Source organism: Procambarus clarkii, chromosome 76, assembly GCF_040958095.1.
Source record: "Procambarus clarkii isolate CNS0578487 chromosome 76, FALCON_Pclarkii_2.0, whole genome shotgun sequence".
NCBI classification, from domain to species: domain Eukaryota; kingdom Metazoa; phylum Arthropoda; class Malacostraca; order Decapoda; family Cambaridae; genus Procambarus; species Procambarus clarkii.
This window is the reverse complement of record NC_091225.1, coordinates 16,101,716-16,116,449: the sequence shown is the minus strand read 5'-3', so window position 1 is coordinate 16,116,449 and position 14,734 is coordinate 16,101,716. Positions and strand designations below refer to the sequence as shown.

The following is a 14,734-nucleotide window of genomic DNA, read 5'->3' as shown; positions in this document are numbered from 1 at the left end:
AGGCTCAGGAATCTGTACACCAGTTGACAGATGAAAGGCGGGACCAAAGAGCCAGAACTCAACCCCCGCTAGCACAACTAGGAGAACACACAGCAGACAACACGCTAAATCCTACACTCATGAACTATTCAGCCCATAAATTCACAACATACACATTACCAGATCACTAGACTCCACTAATTCACCGGCTCCTCCCGTCTTCATCATCCACCCTTCCTCTTCTGCTCCAACTGGTATGAAGGAAGCACCAAACTCTGACAACGAAGTAGAGTTTCAACACCCTTCGGGAAAACATTTTAAGCTCAGTGAACGTTTGTCTCCATGGAGACGAAACAGTGTTTTCGGTGGAGAACTTTATTAAAGAACGTTTTTCGTCGATGAGAACTTTTCTATAAAATTTCTCTCCGATGAGAACTTTCGTAGGGAATGTTTTTCTGCGTAGAAGCCTTTCTTAATTTTTTTTCTATATAAAGACTTAATCTAATTTAATGTTACATCTGCACATTCCTCTTCGCTTTTTACTTATCACTTTCTCCTTGTCTATTATTTTATACATCTTATTGCACTCAACTTTGCTTCGATCCCAACTAAAATATATTTTGTTCCATTGCATCATACTCTCCACTATCTAATTATTTCTAAATGAACATGGCTGTTCGAGGTTGGAGGCCAGATGTTAGGGGCTAGTCTCACCCAATTTTAAACAATGATTGCTGTTGGGTATGTGCCAAAATTGATTGGTTTGTGTTTGCTATAAATGAAACAATTGCCACCTGACATGGTTATAACGGGACCCCCATAACGAATTTTGTAAAATGACTAAACTTTAATCAACAGGTGTATCGCTGTTCCTAATACCTGTCCTCACTCACCATCACTCTCACCTGTCCTCACTTCTCCCCTTACAAGCACCACCTGCTCTCATCCACCATTTTCACCTGTCCTGACAATACCCCTCCCCTCCTCCTCACCACCCCAAGCAGCCATCACCACCCTCCCTTCTCATCACCATCACTTCCACCCTCGTTCACCCTTCTACTTCACCACCACCACCTGCCCTCACCCCTCCCCTTACACCCCCACCTGCGCCATCATCGTTACAGACAACTACCGTACATTAAAAGAAACGGGTCACACATCACCCTGTCTCCCTCCTGCTGACTACTGTCTGCCTCCCTACGTCTGCCTCTCTTCCATATACCCCGTTCTCTGTATGTCTGTCGGTATGTCTGTCTGTCTGTCTGTCTCTCTCTCTTTCTTTTTCTTTCTTTCTTTCTCTTTCTCGTAAGCTAAATCTTCTGGGAAGTGGGTAGACGGAGAGGAAGGAAGTACAATGTTTTCTTTGAATACACAAAGACAATATAAAAATGACAAACTCTAACAGTCAATACTTTCTGGACAACTTGGTATACATTCATACAGCCAGGTCACTTTTGCACCTCAAACACATCATTCAACTAACCTTTTGATCAGGCACATTCATATTTCAGCCTGACTTCCTAACAGAAAGAGTCAAAGCAAAAGGGACAGGAATCTGTGGTCATGCCTTGAGAAAGGAACACTCTTAGTCTATCTCCTATCCTCTGAACTAAAGGAAAGGCTTTACAAGACATACGCAACTACCCACACCACGTATATGTGTGGTGTTGCACGAGCGAAGGATAGGGCGCATTTGCATGCTGTTGGGAAGAACGGAAGGTGTTGGGGAAGTTTGGGGAAGTTTGAGTGTGGTGAAGAGGGAGGGGGAGAGACAGCTGGAGAAGGGGAGCAAATAGTGGGGGGTCAATACGGAGAGGGTTGAGCTGACACACAGAGTATTGCTCACATGTTGAAATTAATTATACATATTCTTCGCCCCGCTGTGTGTGTATCGACTAGTAACCAGGACGCCATCCCTCCCTCCACCACCTGCTGCGGCCATCCTCCGCCCTGCACGCACGCACGCACGCATGCAAACACTCATCTTCCAACCTAATAGGTAGGAACACGGATGATATAAAAAAATTCGAATGGAATTATGTAGTTCCTCAATGTACAAGCAATAGCCGAAATATATCTGAAACGAATACCTAACGCGTTCCGTGTGAGCTCTCGAGTAGGAAGGAAAGAAAGGAATGACATTAGGTGACACTAATGATATAAGTGGAGACACTTATCGTCTCAACAATTTCATAATATAAGTACTAATAACTAGGCGGAAAATACATCATGTTAATGTGATTTCATTAACATATTTGGGGATTTCTTCTTCTTATCCGCTTTTCCTTGATGAACAGCAAAGACCTAACGTGTAGGAGTACTTTACCTGAAGGCCATCATCTCTCTAGTGGCCTCGAAGGGAGACAGGAAGCCGGAGGCTTGTCAGAAGTCCTCCATTTTTTCCAACTGAATTTTGAAGTGAAATAATGTGTCATTTGCCGTCTTCCTAATTCTCCACTGTGTTTTCTTGGCATTCATGCCTTCGGTGGGTAGGCGGTTCCATGGATCTATAACTCTATGGATGAAAAATAGTCTCCTGGTTTCTGTTCTAAACTGTGGCTTGTTAATTTTAAGTTTGAAGATGTTGCCCCTTTGCATGTGTTACATTTTACCTTGTAACGAAATGGTTAGGATTAATATCCTCCAACTTGTTCTGTATTTTAAGTTTCGATGAGATCAGCCCTGTCATGTCTGGTTTGTAGTGTGGTCCCCAACCGTTCATGGTATGAGAGTTGACTTAGTTCTGGGATGAGATCAGTGGTGACGAAAAAATCAAAACATATGTATATTAGAAAATCAAACATTAGCAAATAAAATAATACTAATAAAAGTAGTATTTTATTTTAGAAAACAAAAGATTATAAATCTCTTTGTTTACGTCAAAATGCCAATGTGAGACACTATAATCAAAGAGCTGCATACTAAGGAGATACAGTTGTAACAACTGGAAGCGGGAATTCTCAGTTAGTTGCAGGCACGTTTGAATTCAGTTGGCTTGATCTATATGTAAATGGTTTAGGGATTGGAAGTACAGAAGCCAATCTTAAACCATTCCAGAAATCTCCCTCGTACCGTGATTACGTAACATCCAGAGTTAAAGGACAAAAGAAGTGTTGATTGAGCTACATTATGAATAAATACTCAGTACTTATGAACTAAGGTGTTTCCTAACTTCATCAATTACTAACATATCATCCAAAAGGTTTTCCTAGCATTCAGAAATCCCTGGTACCAGCTCTCTACTGTGGTTCTATCTTAAAGGTCCAGAAGAGTTCTTTCAAGAATTCCATGTTATGTTTGGAAGCTTCAATATTATTTAAGTTTATTAAGTTTATCCTGGATGATCTTTGGCATTAGCCACTTTGTAATTTCAAATAACTTCTTTGCTTCCTACATGATCATACTTTAACCAATTTTTATGATTTATTGTTTTATTATGTTTTGATGTATTATTTGACTAAAGTCGAACACCACAAAAGCAGAGGTCACTGGTGTCAGCAACTCATCTTATGCTCTCAATAGCTACCTTACACAGGGCGTGCTAGCAGCTATCTTCTCCCCTCCCCTTTGTTAACTGTGTTTGGCGCAGCTTCGTTAAGTACCTCTTCGTAGTGTCCAATAGCTTAACCCACCATATGGATTTGTCATTACCCAGTCAATTTCCCTGTGTTAAGAATCTCCATTGTTACTCTCTCTTTGATCTTCAAGCTATTTCCAGTTCTCTCATCTTCCTATTCCCAGGCCTCCTGCTTTTAGCTGGGGAATATTGAAGAACAATGTCCACTAACATCTAGACTTCATTATTATTATGTTTAAGATTAGCCTCACAGTAGCGAACTCTGCTAGGAAAAATTTATCAAATCTTCAACACATTTTTAGTAGCAGTGTTTGCCTCTTCTCTGATTGCCTGATAACAGATTGGAAAGACTGCAGCCCCTTTCAATATTATTAGTTTGGTTTCTGTTATTGCAGTGATGTATAGCTGCACTTCTTGTATATTCCCTTTGAGTTCTACAAATTTATTAACAATAACCTTTGTGTACATTACTCACATACTGTTTATTAAATCTGGGGAGTTGTGTTATAGACGGAGTTTTGGTTCAGTATAGTTCGTCTTTCTTGCGCATTGTATTTTGTGTTCGAGTGCATAAAGTGCAATAGTCAGCTCCTGAAGCCTCTTGATACAGTCGTCAGTGCAGCCCGTTCTCGCGAGAGTTCCCATTATCAAGAACTGTTGTACTAAAATGCTCTAACCTAACTAACCAGAGGACCCACGAACAGATAACGCGACATTATGTCAATTTCGCGAGCCGCTACCATTTTCTTGTATATAAGTTTTTGGCTTAGAATATACGTCAAATGCGACGTGCTATAAAGAGAATAGGCTGGATACCATTGCAATAGCTGGCTTACTCAGCTACTGCAATGGTACCCAACCCTCTAACTATTTGTGGAGGTATCTTGAAATACCTTTCCTTCCTCTTGATCACTACACATACACAGAAGTATTCAAGTAAATCCCTGTTGCTCACTAGAACCACTAGCTTCTTCTGTGCCATCTCGTGACAAATATATAATTTGTCTATATTTTCAATGTTTTGTTAATATCTAATATATTGATCAAAATTGTATTTCCCTTCTCTTTCATCCTGCGGTTCGAGGTTTAGCGTCTAAGCTTTTCCAAATTTTCAATATTTTTAGTTCATGGACCAATCGTACAGATAATTTCTAGACATCCTAGAGTTTGCTTTGTGATTGTTACATAGATGGGGCTTCCACACTGAGGTTCTGACTAAATATAGGAAGTGCGCAGCGTCCTGAAGGCTTCCTCACTCAGGTCCCTGAAGGCTACACGAATGTTCATCAACTCTGCAATTACTGATAGTATCCAGTCTGTCTGCCTCAGGGGACAGGCTAAGGTATATGCCTAAGACCTAAGTTCTTTCCTTTTCCATAAAGTATCGTCCCGGGGGGCCATGTCAGCGAGAAAGTCCCCTGTATTTGTATCTCATTCCCTTCGTACTTTACTTTTGTTTTGTCGCACCTTCTAACAGAGGCCTTCCGCACCCCCAACTGCTCCCCCTCCCTCATTCCACCGCTTTCGACACATTATACCCCCCACACACTACCTCCCCTTCACGAAGGGGAGGTAGAAGAGTGAGTGCCTTGACAGTAATACCATGAAGGAATTGCAAGTTTGTACCTGTAACACTACTCACACCAGCTGCGACACGTGAAATTTTATGCACGTGTATATCAATTTTGGAAAAAGGGTACGTTTATTTTCATGCCGTGTGCGTGGACAACGGCAAGATTGAGTATGTTCATGCACGTGCGCAACCACACACACACAGATAAGAAAATTCAGTTTTGTAAACAGAGTGGTAGACGGTTGGAATAAGTGAGAAGGTGGTGGAGGCCAAAACCGTCAGTAGTTTCAAAGTGTTATATGACAAAGAATGCTGGGAAGACGGGACACCACGAGTGTAGCTCTCATCCTATAACTACACTTAGATAATAACACACACACACACACACACACACACACACACACACACACACACACACACACACACACACACACACACACACACACACACACACACACACATATTGTACAGAAAATATTCGATATCCATTATAATCTCGCTTCGTATTTTCAGGCCGCTTTGCTGTCACTCACACCCTCTCCCAGCATTCAATTACATGTGTCACTAAGTCATAACAAGAAGAGGGGGAAGGAGAGATGGGAAAGTGAGCTTGGGGGAGAGGAGGGGAAAAGTGTGGGAGAGAGAAAGAGAAGGGGGGGGGGGGCGGGAAGGAGCAATGAAGGCGTTTTGGTGAAAGTGCTGAAAAGGGCTCTAACAGAAGATGAGGACCTCTTATATGTGAGGAGTGGGAATTTAACGGCAGAGAGGGGACGTAAGGATACTGAGTGACCGAGGGGAGATGGTAAATGACAGGTTGAAAAGGGGACTGGGAGAGTGTGTGGAAGTTGAACATCACCCGAGGGAGGGTACGTGGGAATGCGGCAAGGTCACCGTTTGGAAGGAAGAGATATCAGATCGAATTTAGGATGGATGAGGCCAAATCAAAGCGCGGGCGGTAGAGGAGAAAATATCAGGTCGATATTTGCTACGATAGGAGAGGGGGAGACGCAAGACCGACTGGAGAAGGTCAGGTCGTAATAAGATTAAGAAATTGGTGAGGCCAATTCGACTTTGAAAGGGCATGCAAGGGAAGAGGACAGGTGAACATATGGCGGGTAGGAAAGGTGACGAAAACAGCTATTTAAGATAAAGTTTCAGATCGGGAGAAAGGGAGAGACAGGGACAGAAGAGGGGGGCTGATAAGAGGGAGATGGAGAGGAATAGGATAACGAAGCTTCTGCAGCAGCTGAGCGACACAGCTGTTGCATCAGCTGAGCGACACAGCTGTTGCATCAGCTGAGCGACACAGCTGTTGCATCAGCTGAGCGACACAGCTGTTGCATCAGCTGAGCGACACAGCTGTTGCAGCAGTAGTAACGAGAGGGTCAATAATAAACGAATCAAGACAACCTTCCCTCACTTATCAGATTACCAATCTGTAATATCTTGTTTCCATCTCTTTCCATGTTTTTGTTATTCTATTCTCTCCCTCGTTCATCATTCCCCCTCTCGTCTCTCTGCTTCGCTTTACATTTACATTATTCTCTCTTGATTTCATTGTCTGATCTTCGCTTCGTGCTTTTCTTTTTGCAGTTCATTATATGAGTTTACCAGGACGGCCGCCAGGGTGCAGTTACCGCCCGGTGATCAGCTGTTGTCACATTGTCTGATGCCCGACTTTTTGTTTTAGCTGGGACACACACACACACACACACACACACACACACACACACACACACACACACACACACACACACACACACACACACACACACACACACAATGAAGGGGAACAGCCTACCTGTAACGACGCGTGAAAGAGACCTGGGGGTGGACGTAACACCTAATCTATCTCCTGAGGCACATATTAATAGGATAACGACAGCAGCGTACTCTACACTGGCAAAAGTTAGAACATCATTCAGAAACCTAAGTAAGGAGGCATTTAGGGCGCTTTACACTGCCTACGTAAGGCCAGTCTTAGAGTATGCCGCCTCATCATGGAGTCCCCATCTGAAGAAACATATAATGAAACTGGAAAAGGTTCAGAGGTTTGCAACGAGACTCGTCCCAGAGCTACGAGGGATGGGGTATGAAGAGCGCCTGAGGGAATTGTGCCTTACGACACTAGAAAGAAGAAGGGAGAGGGGGGACATGATAGGAACGTATAAGATACTCAGAGGAATTGACAGAGTGGACATAGACGAAATGTTCACACGGAATAGTAACAGAACGAGAGGACATGGATGGAAGCTTGAAACTCAGATGAGTCACAGAGATGTTAGGAAGTTTTCTTTTAGCGTGAGAGTAGTGGGGAAATGGAATGCACTTCAGGAACAGGTTGTGGAAGCAAATACTATTCATAATTTTAAAACCAGGTATGATAGGGAAATAGGACAGGAGTCATTGCTGTAAACAACCGATGCTCGAAAGGCGGGATCCAAGAGTCAATGCTCGATCCTGCAGACACAACTGGGTGAGTACTGGGTGAGTACACACACACTGAAATTGTGTGGAAGATATTGAAATTACCAGAGATGAGGTTAGGAGGTATCTGCTTGATCTAGAAGTGACTAAGGCCGTTGGACCTGATAGAATCTCACCATGGATGCTAAAACAGGGGGCAGAAGCACTTTGCATGCCACTATCTATGGTCTATAACAAGTCACTGGAAACGTGAGACCTACCAGAGAGTTGGAAGACAGCTAACGTAGTCCCAATCTATAAAAAGGGGGGGATAGTCAAGAGGCCCTAAACTACATGCCGGTGTCTTTAACTTTTACACCATGCAAGGTGATGGAGAAGATCGCGAGAAAAAGGCTGGTAGCACATCTGGAGAGAAGGGACTTTGTAACACGTCACCAGCAAGGGGTCAAGAAAGGCAAGTTTAATAGAATTCTATGACCAAGCAACAAGCTTTAAGTAAGAAAAAGAAGGATGCGCAGACTGCATTTTCTTGGACTGTCAGAAAGTTTTGACACAGTACCCCACAAGAGACTGTTGAATAAGTTGGAGAAACAAGCTTGAGTTAGGGGTAAGGTGCTCCATTGGATAGGGGAGTACCTAAACAACAGGAAGAAGAGTTACTGTGGTAGGGGGGCGGGGAGTGAGACCTTAGACTGGCGTGATGTCACCCGCGGAGTCTCACGGGGTTCTGTACTTGGACCTATCCTGTTTCTGATATACGTGAATGATCTTCCAGAAGGTATAGACTCATTCTTTCAATGTTTGCTGATGATGCTAAAATTATGAGAAGGATTAAGACAGAGGACAGCAAGAGGCTACAGGATGACCTGGACAGACTGAAGGAATGGTCCAACAAATGGCTACTAAGGTTTAACTCGAGCAAGTGCAAAGTGATGAAGATAAACACAGGGAGCAGGAGGCCAAACACAAGGTACCAGCTGGGAGAGGAAATCCTTCAGAAGTCAGGACGAGAGAAAGATCTTGGGGTTAATATTACACCAGACCTGTCCCTTGAAGTCCACATCAAAAGGATAACATCAGCGTCGTATGCAAGGCTGGCAAACATAAGAACTGCCTTCAGAAACTTGTGTAAGGAACCATTCAGAACTTTGTACACCTCATATGTCAGACCAGTACTGCAAGTACATCATGTTATGTCCTTGTTGTAGTACATCATGTTGTAGTGTTTTTATTGTAGCATATCATGTTGTAGTGTTCTTATTGTGGTGTTGTTGATGCAGCAAAACATTATAAAGCGTTCTTATTTCTGGTGTTGCAAATGCTGCCAGTCCTATCCAGTCCGTGATAACATTTAACGGTCCAGTGGATCCCGAAAATATTGCAGTCGTTTAAGAGGATCTTATTAATTATAATTAAACATCGTGTAAAAATCACGCATCGTTAGGCATCTTGTCTCTAATTACTTAGAGGCAGGATTACACCCAAATCTTTTCTGCAAACTTACCCAATCCGCCTTGAAGAGAGGAGCTTGTGACGTAACTTATAACTCAGTTTCTCTTGTCAGTTTGGTATTATTTGTTAAATTATTTATATTATCATCGGATACCATTATACCATTATAATGCATACCATTATATATATATATATATATATATATATATATATATATATATATATATATATATATATATATATATATATATATTTATATATATATATGTGTGTGTGTGTGTGTAAATTACAAATAAATTAACACGTGAAGGAAGGATTAAGACAGGAATTTCCTTAAGTACTTTCGTATTTAATAAAATCTAATCAGAAGGATCCTTCTGAAGATGTATTATTAAATATATAAAAGTACTTAAGGAAATTCCTGTTTTAATCCTTGATTCGTGGTTTGACAGTGCCATATATGAATATATACACAGCACATACAGAGCTGTATTTGTTTTGCATATATTCTTCATATATAGCGGTCGTCACTGCAATCTAAATCATCAGAAAGCAATCGCTACTACTACCATCATCGCCACATTAGTAAACACCGTGACCACAATCATCAGTTCAATAATTCGCTTCTTCCTCATTTCATCTATTATCACCTATTTCTTCCCAACTACTTTCCTCCAATGTGGATATTTCTAATCCTCATTTCATCAACTCTCTGTACTTGTTAATCGTTCATAATATATCATTTATTATTTCTCATTTTCCCAGAGACTCATCATGTTAATATCTGTTTCGCTTTTCCTTCACCACGTCTTTAATCCACTTTGTCTCTCACTCGGTTTATTCTTTCCATCTGCGTTTTTAATTTACTTCGCTAACCTCTTCATCACGTTCGTCAATCATTTCTACGTTCTTCTCCCCTCCTCACTTAATTACCTCTTAGTTTCTTATCCCACACTTCCGCAAGTTGGAATAGGGAAGGAGAAACAGTGGAGGAATGGAGAGAGGATGGTGATTGGAAGAAGGGTGGAAAGCGAGGGGTAGATAATTGAAGGAGGGAAAGATAGATGACAACGATAATTTGGAGGAGGGGACGGGTGGATGTGAAAAAAGTAACTTGTGTAGAAGGGAATATGTAGATAACTGACAAAATGGATGGATGGATAAATGTATTATCTGACATGTTTTATCTGCGACCTTCAACAGTCTCTCCTACCTCCCTCTGCCTCTCCAACCTTCCCTAGGTAGAAGAGGCAGCTACCTCCAACTGGCTCCCCTGGCACCACACCAGCCAAACTCACATTTCACACTCATAAACGCCCGACGCTCACTCAAAAATTTAACCCTGGCCTCATGAGCTCCCTCATAAAGAGTTTAATAAACAAGAAATGTCTCTCGCGGGCCACTCGCTTGTGGGGGAAGCAGCAAGCAGGGAAAAATAATAACAAAAGTCAGAAAGAAGAGTAGAGACTTATTCCTTGGAATTGTAAATATTAATTAGTAGTTTTTTAATCGAAATAGATAATGATGTACTCTGATCTTTTTAATGCATAAAACAAATGAATTAAAACTGACGTAAGCATGGAGAGTCATATACCTGAAGGTGAAACAAACAAGATTTGAACATTGTGTACTGTCTGTATGCTGTTAATTTGTTATATAACTTAAAGGAAATATCTAATTAGAAAATAGTAACTCGTTTCAATAGTAAAGTTTTACTTGTAAACTTAGAAAAGCATGAAATCAATTACATTGCGAAGGTTGACGCAGAGGATATATTTCAACTCATTCAGAGTAACTTTCTGTTTTACTTTGTCTCCTACAGGTCACCTGCTTACAGTAGGTGACCTAACATCACTGCTCACAGTAGGTGACTTAACACCACTGCTCACAGTAGGTGACCGAACACCACTGCTCACAGTAGGTGCCCTAACACCACTGCTCACAGCAGGTGACCTAACACTACTGCTCACAGTAGGTGACCTAACATCACTGCTCACAGTAGGTGACCTAACATCACTGCTCACAGTAGGTGACCTAACACCACTGCTCACAGTAGGTGACCTAACACCACTGCTCACAGTAGGTGACCTAACATCACTGCTCACAGTAGGTGACCTAACATCACTGCTCACAGTAGGTGACCTAACACCACTGCTCACAGTAGGTGACCTAACATCACTGCTCACAGCAGGTGACCTAACACTACTGCTCACAGTAGGTGACCTAACATCACTGCTCACAGTAGGTGACCGAGCACCACTGCTCACAGTAGGTGACCTAACATCACTGCTCACAGTAGGTGACCTAACATCACTGCTCACAGTAGGTGACCGAGCACCACTGCTCACAGTAGGTGACCTAACATCACTGCTCACAGTAGGTGACCTAACATCACTGCTCACAGTAGGTGACCTAACATCACTGCTCACAGTAGGTGACCTAACATCACTGCTCACAGTAGGTGACCGAGCACCACTGCTCACAGTAGGTGACCTAACATCACTGCTCACAGTAGGTGACCTAACATCACTGCTCACAGTAGGTGACCGAGCACCACTGCTCACAGTAGGTGACCTAACATCACTGCTCACAGTAGGTGACCGAGCACCACTGCTCACAGTAGGTGACCGAGCACCACTGCTCACAGTAGGTGACCGAGCACCACTGCTCACAGTAGGTGACCGAGCACCACTGCTCACAGTAGGTGACCGAGCACCACTGCTCACAGTAGGTGACCGAGCACCACTGCTCACAGTAGGTGACCTAACATCACTGCTCACAGTAGGTGACCTAACATCACTGCTCACAGTAGGTGACCGAGCACCACTGCTCACAGTAGGTGACCTAACATCACTGCTCACAGTAGGTGACCGAGCACCACTGCTCACAGTAGGTGACCTAACATCACTGCTCACAGTAGGTGACCTAACATCACTGCTCACAGTAGGTGACCGAGCACCACTGCTCACAGTAGGTGACCTAACACCACTGCTCACAGTAGGTGACCGAGCACCACTGCTCACAGTAGGTGACCTAACATCACTGCTCACAGCAGATGACCTAACACTACTGCTCACAGTAGGTGACCTAACATCACTGCTCACAGTAGGTGACCGAGCACCACTGCTCACAGTAGGTGACCGAGCACCACTGCTCACAGTAGGTGACCTAACATCACTGCTCACAGTAGGTATTATACAAGTGAATTTCTAAACGATGCCATAACAGATGCAGTTAAATTAATTATTCATTAAAACGAGTAATGTAATTAAGGTGTTGACCATATAAGCCAAGACAGATCTCAAATAGTTTAAAATTAGATCAAATTAGATACAGAAATATGTTAAAAAAAGTGGTTAGGCAAAATTTGTCACAGATTAGGCAGTATGATAGAAATCAAAACATTGGGCAGCTTGAAGAGAAATTGTACACGTCTACTTTTTTTTACTTAGACTTCTACTTTAAGTAGACAATGTCTACTTTTAGACGTAGACGTCTACTTTTTTTTAAGCTTGATATTCAAACATTTGCGAGCTGCTTGTGTCACTTAGCATAGTAGCGTAACCAATTTTCCATTATACTGTTGAGCTTAAAGCACATAACCCACCAGATGAAAATGATTATTTTTGTTTTTTCACTCTCCCTTGTTTGAGTTCCTTCATCACTGACCTCTTTACCTGCCTCGGGAAGCACCTTTCTAAGAGGCCGAAGGTGCAAACGTGTCGTGTTGTGATTGATTACTGAGAGAGAAAGTGAAGGCTGCACTCAAGGACCGACCAACCATACAGATAACGCTCATCATCTTCACTGTCTTAGCAAAGAATAGAATGAGTCGGTTAGCATCATCGTCAGAGTTCCGGTAACTTGCGCCAAGTGCAGCCCTGGGCCCCCCTCTTTTCATACTGACTTTCGCTGCTACATAACTGACAACGTCAGAGAGCTGGCGGCTGTGAGCCCGGAATGTTTGCTCATGTAATATTCATGCTCTTTGATGTTTACATTTGATTTAATTCCACCCCATTTTTCCCGCTTCAAAATGTCAAATATTAATAATTTACTCGGATAGAGAGTGCAAACGTTTTCTTAATGCAGCAGTTGTTGAATTGAACAACACAGCGAACTGCAAGCTAGGGTTGTGTAACGTAGTGCTGCAGACTCCCAAAGACACACATTGCGGTAAAAAGCATAGGAGACCTTGTTTAAGGTACTGCACAGATCCATAAACAATTCTGGACGTCTCCAATAAGTTCTACTTAATATTATTTACACGTTAGCAGGTTTATCGTATTTGGAAATGAAGTCGAACTGGCAATAATGGGTCAAAATCCTTCAACTATTGTCAATCACTTAAAGGATGTTTTATTTATTATAATCTAAATGATCATTTACCCACCGATCGCCAACATTTTCACGCTTAAATAGTACACAATCGACTTGATAACGGTCCAGGACGGACCACAACGTCGTCGTCTCATCTTCTAGTGCGTGGTCTGGTCATCACATAATCAACACTTATATTTGCAGTGCTAATACTAGCATCATTACTGTTATCTTAACTTGTCTCACTAACAATAATAGCACCATAACTATCATTTACACAAATCTCACTAATCTTCCCCCTCTCTCTCTTTCCCTTTTGTCCCGTCTCTTCTCATCTTCCCAGCACTATCTTTACCACCTTTATTTAGGGAGAATCAAAATTAAAGAAATTTGACATTTAATGAAAAGAGAAGACATGTGGCTTGACCACGAGTACTGTACCTAACCCCGACCATTTACCCTTTAAAGTTTCGTGAAGCTAGCCCCAATCATCTGGCCGCCTTTAGACAGACAGACAGACAGATAGACAGTACTCTCTTATATATATATATATATATATATATATATATATATATATATATATATATATATATATATATATATATATTTATATATGCAACACTCAAAAGGAAAGTCTGACGAAATGTGATATAATATTCAAAACATAATATTCAAAATATTTGAAAAAAAAAATATTTTGAACAAAAATATTCAAATTCAATTTTCTACCCGAGTTTTAGTCAATGCCTTGGGGATCCCCCCATTTCGAAAACTTTTAAACAATATCAATATTTTTGTGTTGCTCTAATACGTTAAGTTTCCAAGTTACATTAAAAAAAACTTTCTTATCCCTTTCAGCAAAGTGGATACTGAGACCTACGTGGCTCTGGCATCCTTTAGCCTTATTGACAGTAGAGAAAACTGAGGTTAAACGTAATTTCCTCTCGAATTTGGAGCTGCGTCAGTCCATATGAAGTTTTCCAGTCCTTCTCAGGACATGTCTACGGAACTTATTTTTATTTTACTTTGAATTGGTAAAACTATGTTAATGCGTTTTATTTGCATATCTATAATAAAGACATTTTGCATACAAGGGGCTGTGTAGTGATGCTATTGTGAACAAGGCGCTGTGTAGTGATGGGGCTGTGTACAAGGGAGTAGGTGTACATGAGGCTGAGTATAGATGTACAAGGGCTTGTCACAACCTTGTCATGCTCCGTTAATTACTGCTCATGTAATCGTGACCATGTAATTATTATTCCTATTATTTGGAAAAAATGTAATTTAAATCAAATTAAATATTCTCAATATATTTTCATTATCATTAACATTTTTATTAAATTAACTATTAAATTAAACCTATTAATTCAGGAATCCATCTTCCACGGACGCCGGTGTTGCTATTG

The 14,734-nt window shown here is 41.6% G+C and overlaps 1 protein-coding gene across 1 annotated transcript in view; it reads right to left on the bottom strand.

Moving 5' to 3' along the window:
* The window catches only part of LOC123771581 (uncharacterized protein DKFZp434B061-like), a 119,879-nt gene extending 106,970 nt beyond the window's left edge, over positions 1 to 12,909 (bottom strand). Inside the window, exons 1-2 of the mRNA XM_069313837.1 lie at positions 12,790 to 12,909; positions 10,844 to 12,217 (exon numbers count right to left, since the gene is read on the bottom strand). Coding sequence (XP_069169938.1) covers positions 10,844 to 12,217; positions 12,790 to 12,909 — 1,494 coding nt within the window. The remainder of the gene's footprint in view (positions 1 to 10,843; positions 12,218 to 12,789) is intronic.
* Positions 12,910 to 14,734: the final 1,825 nt, after the last annotated feature.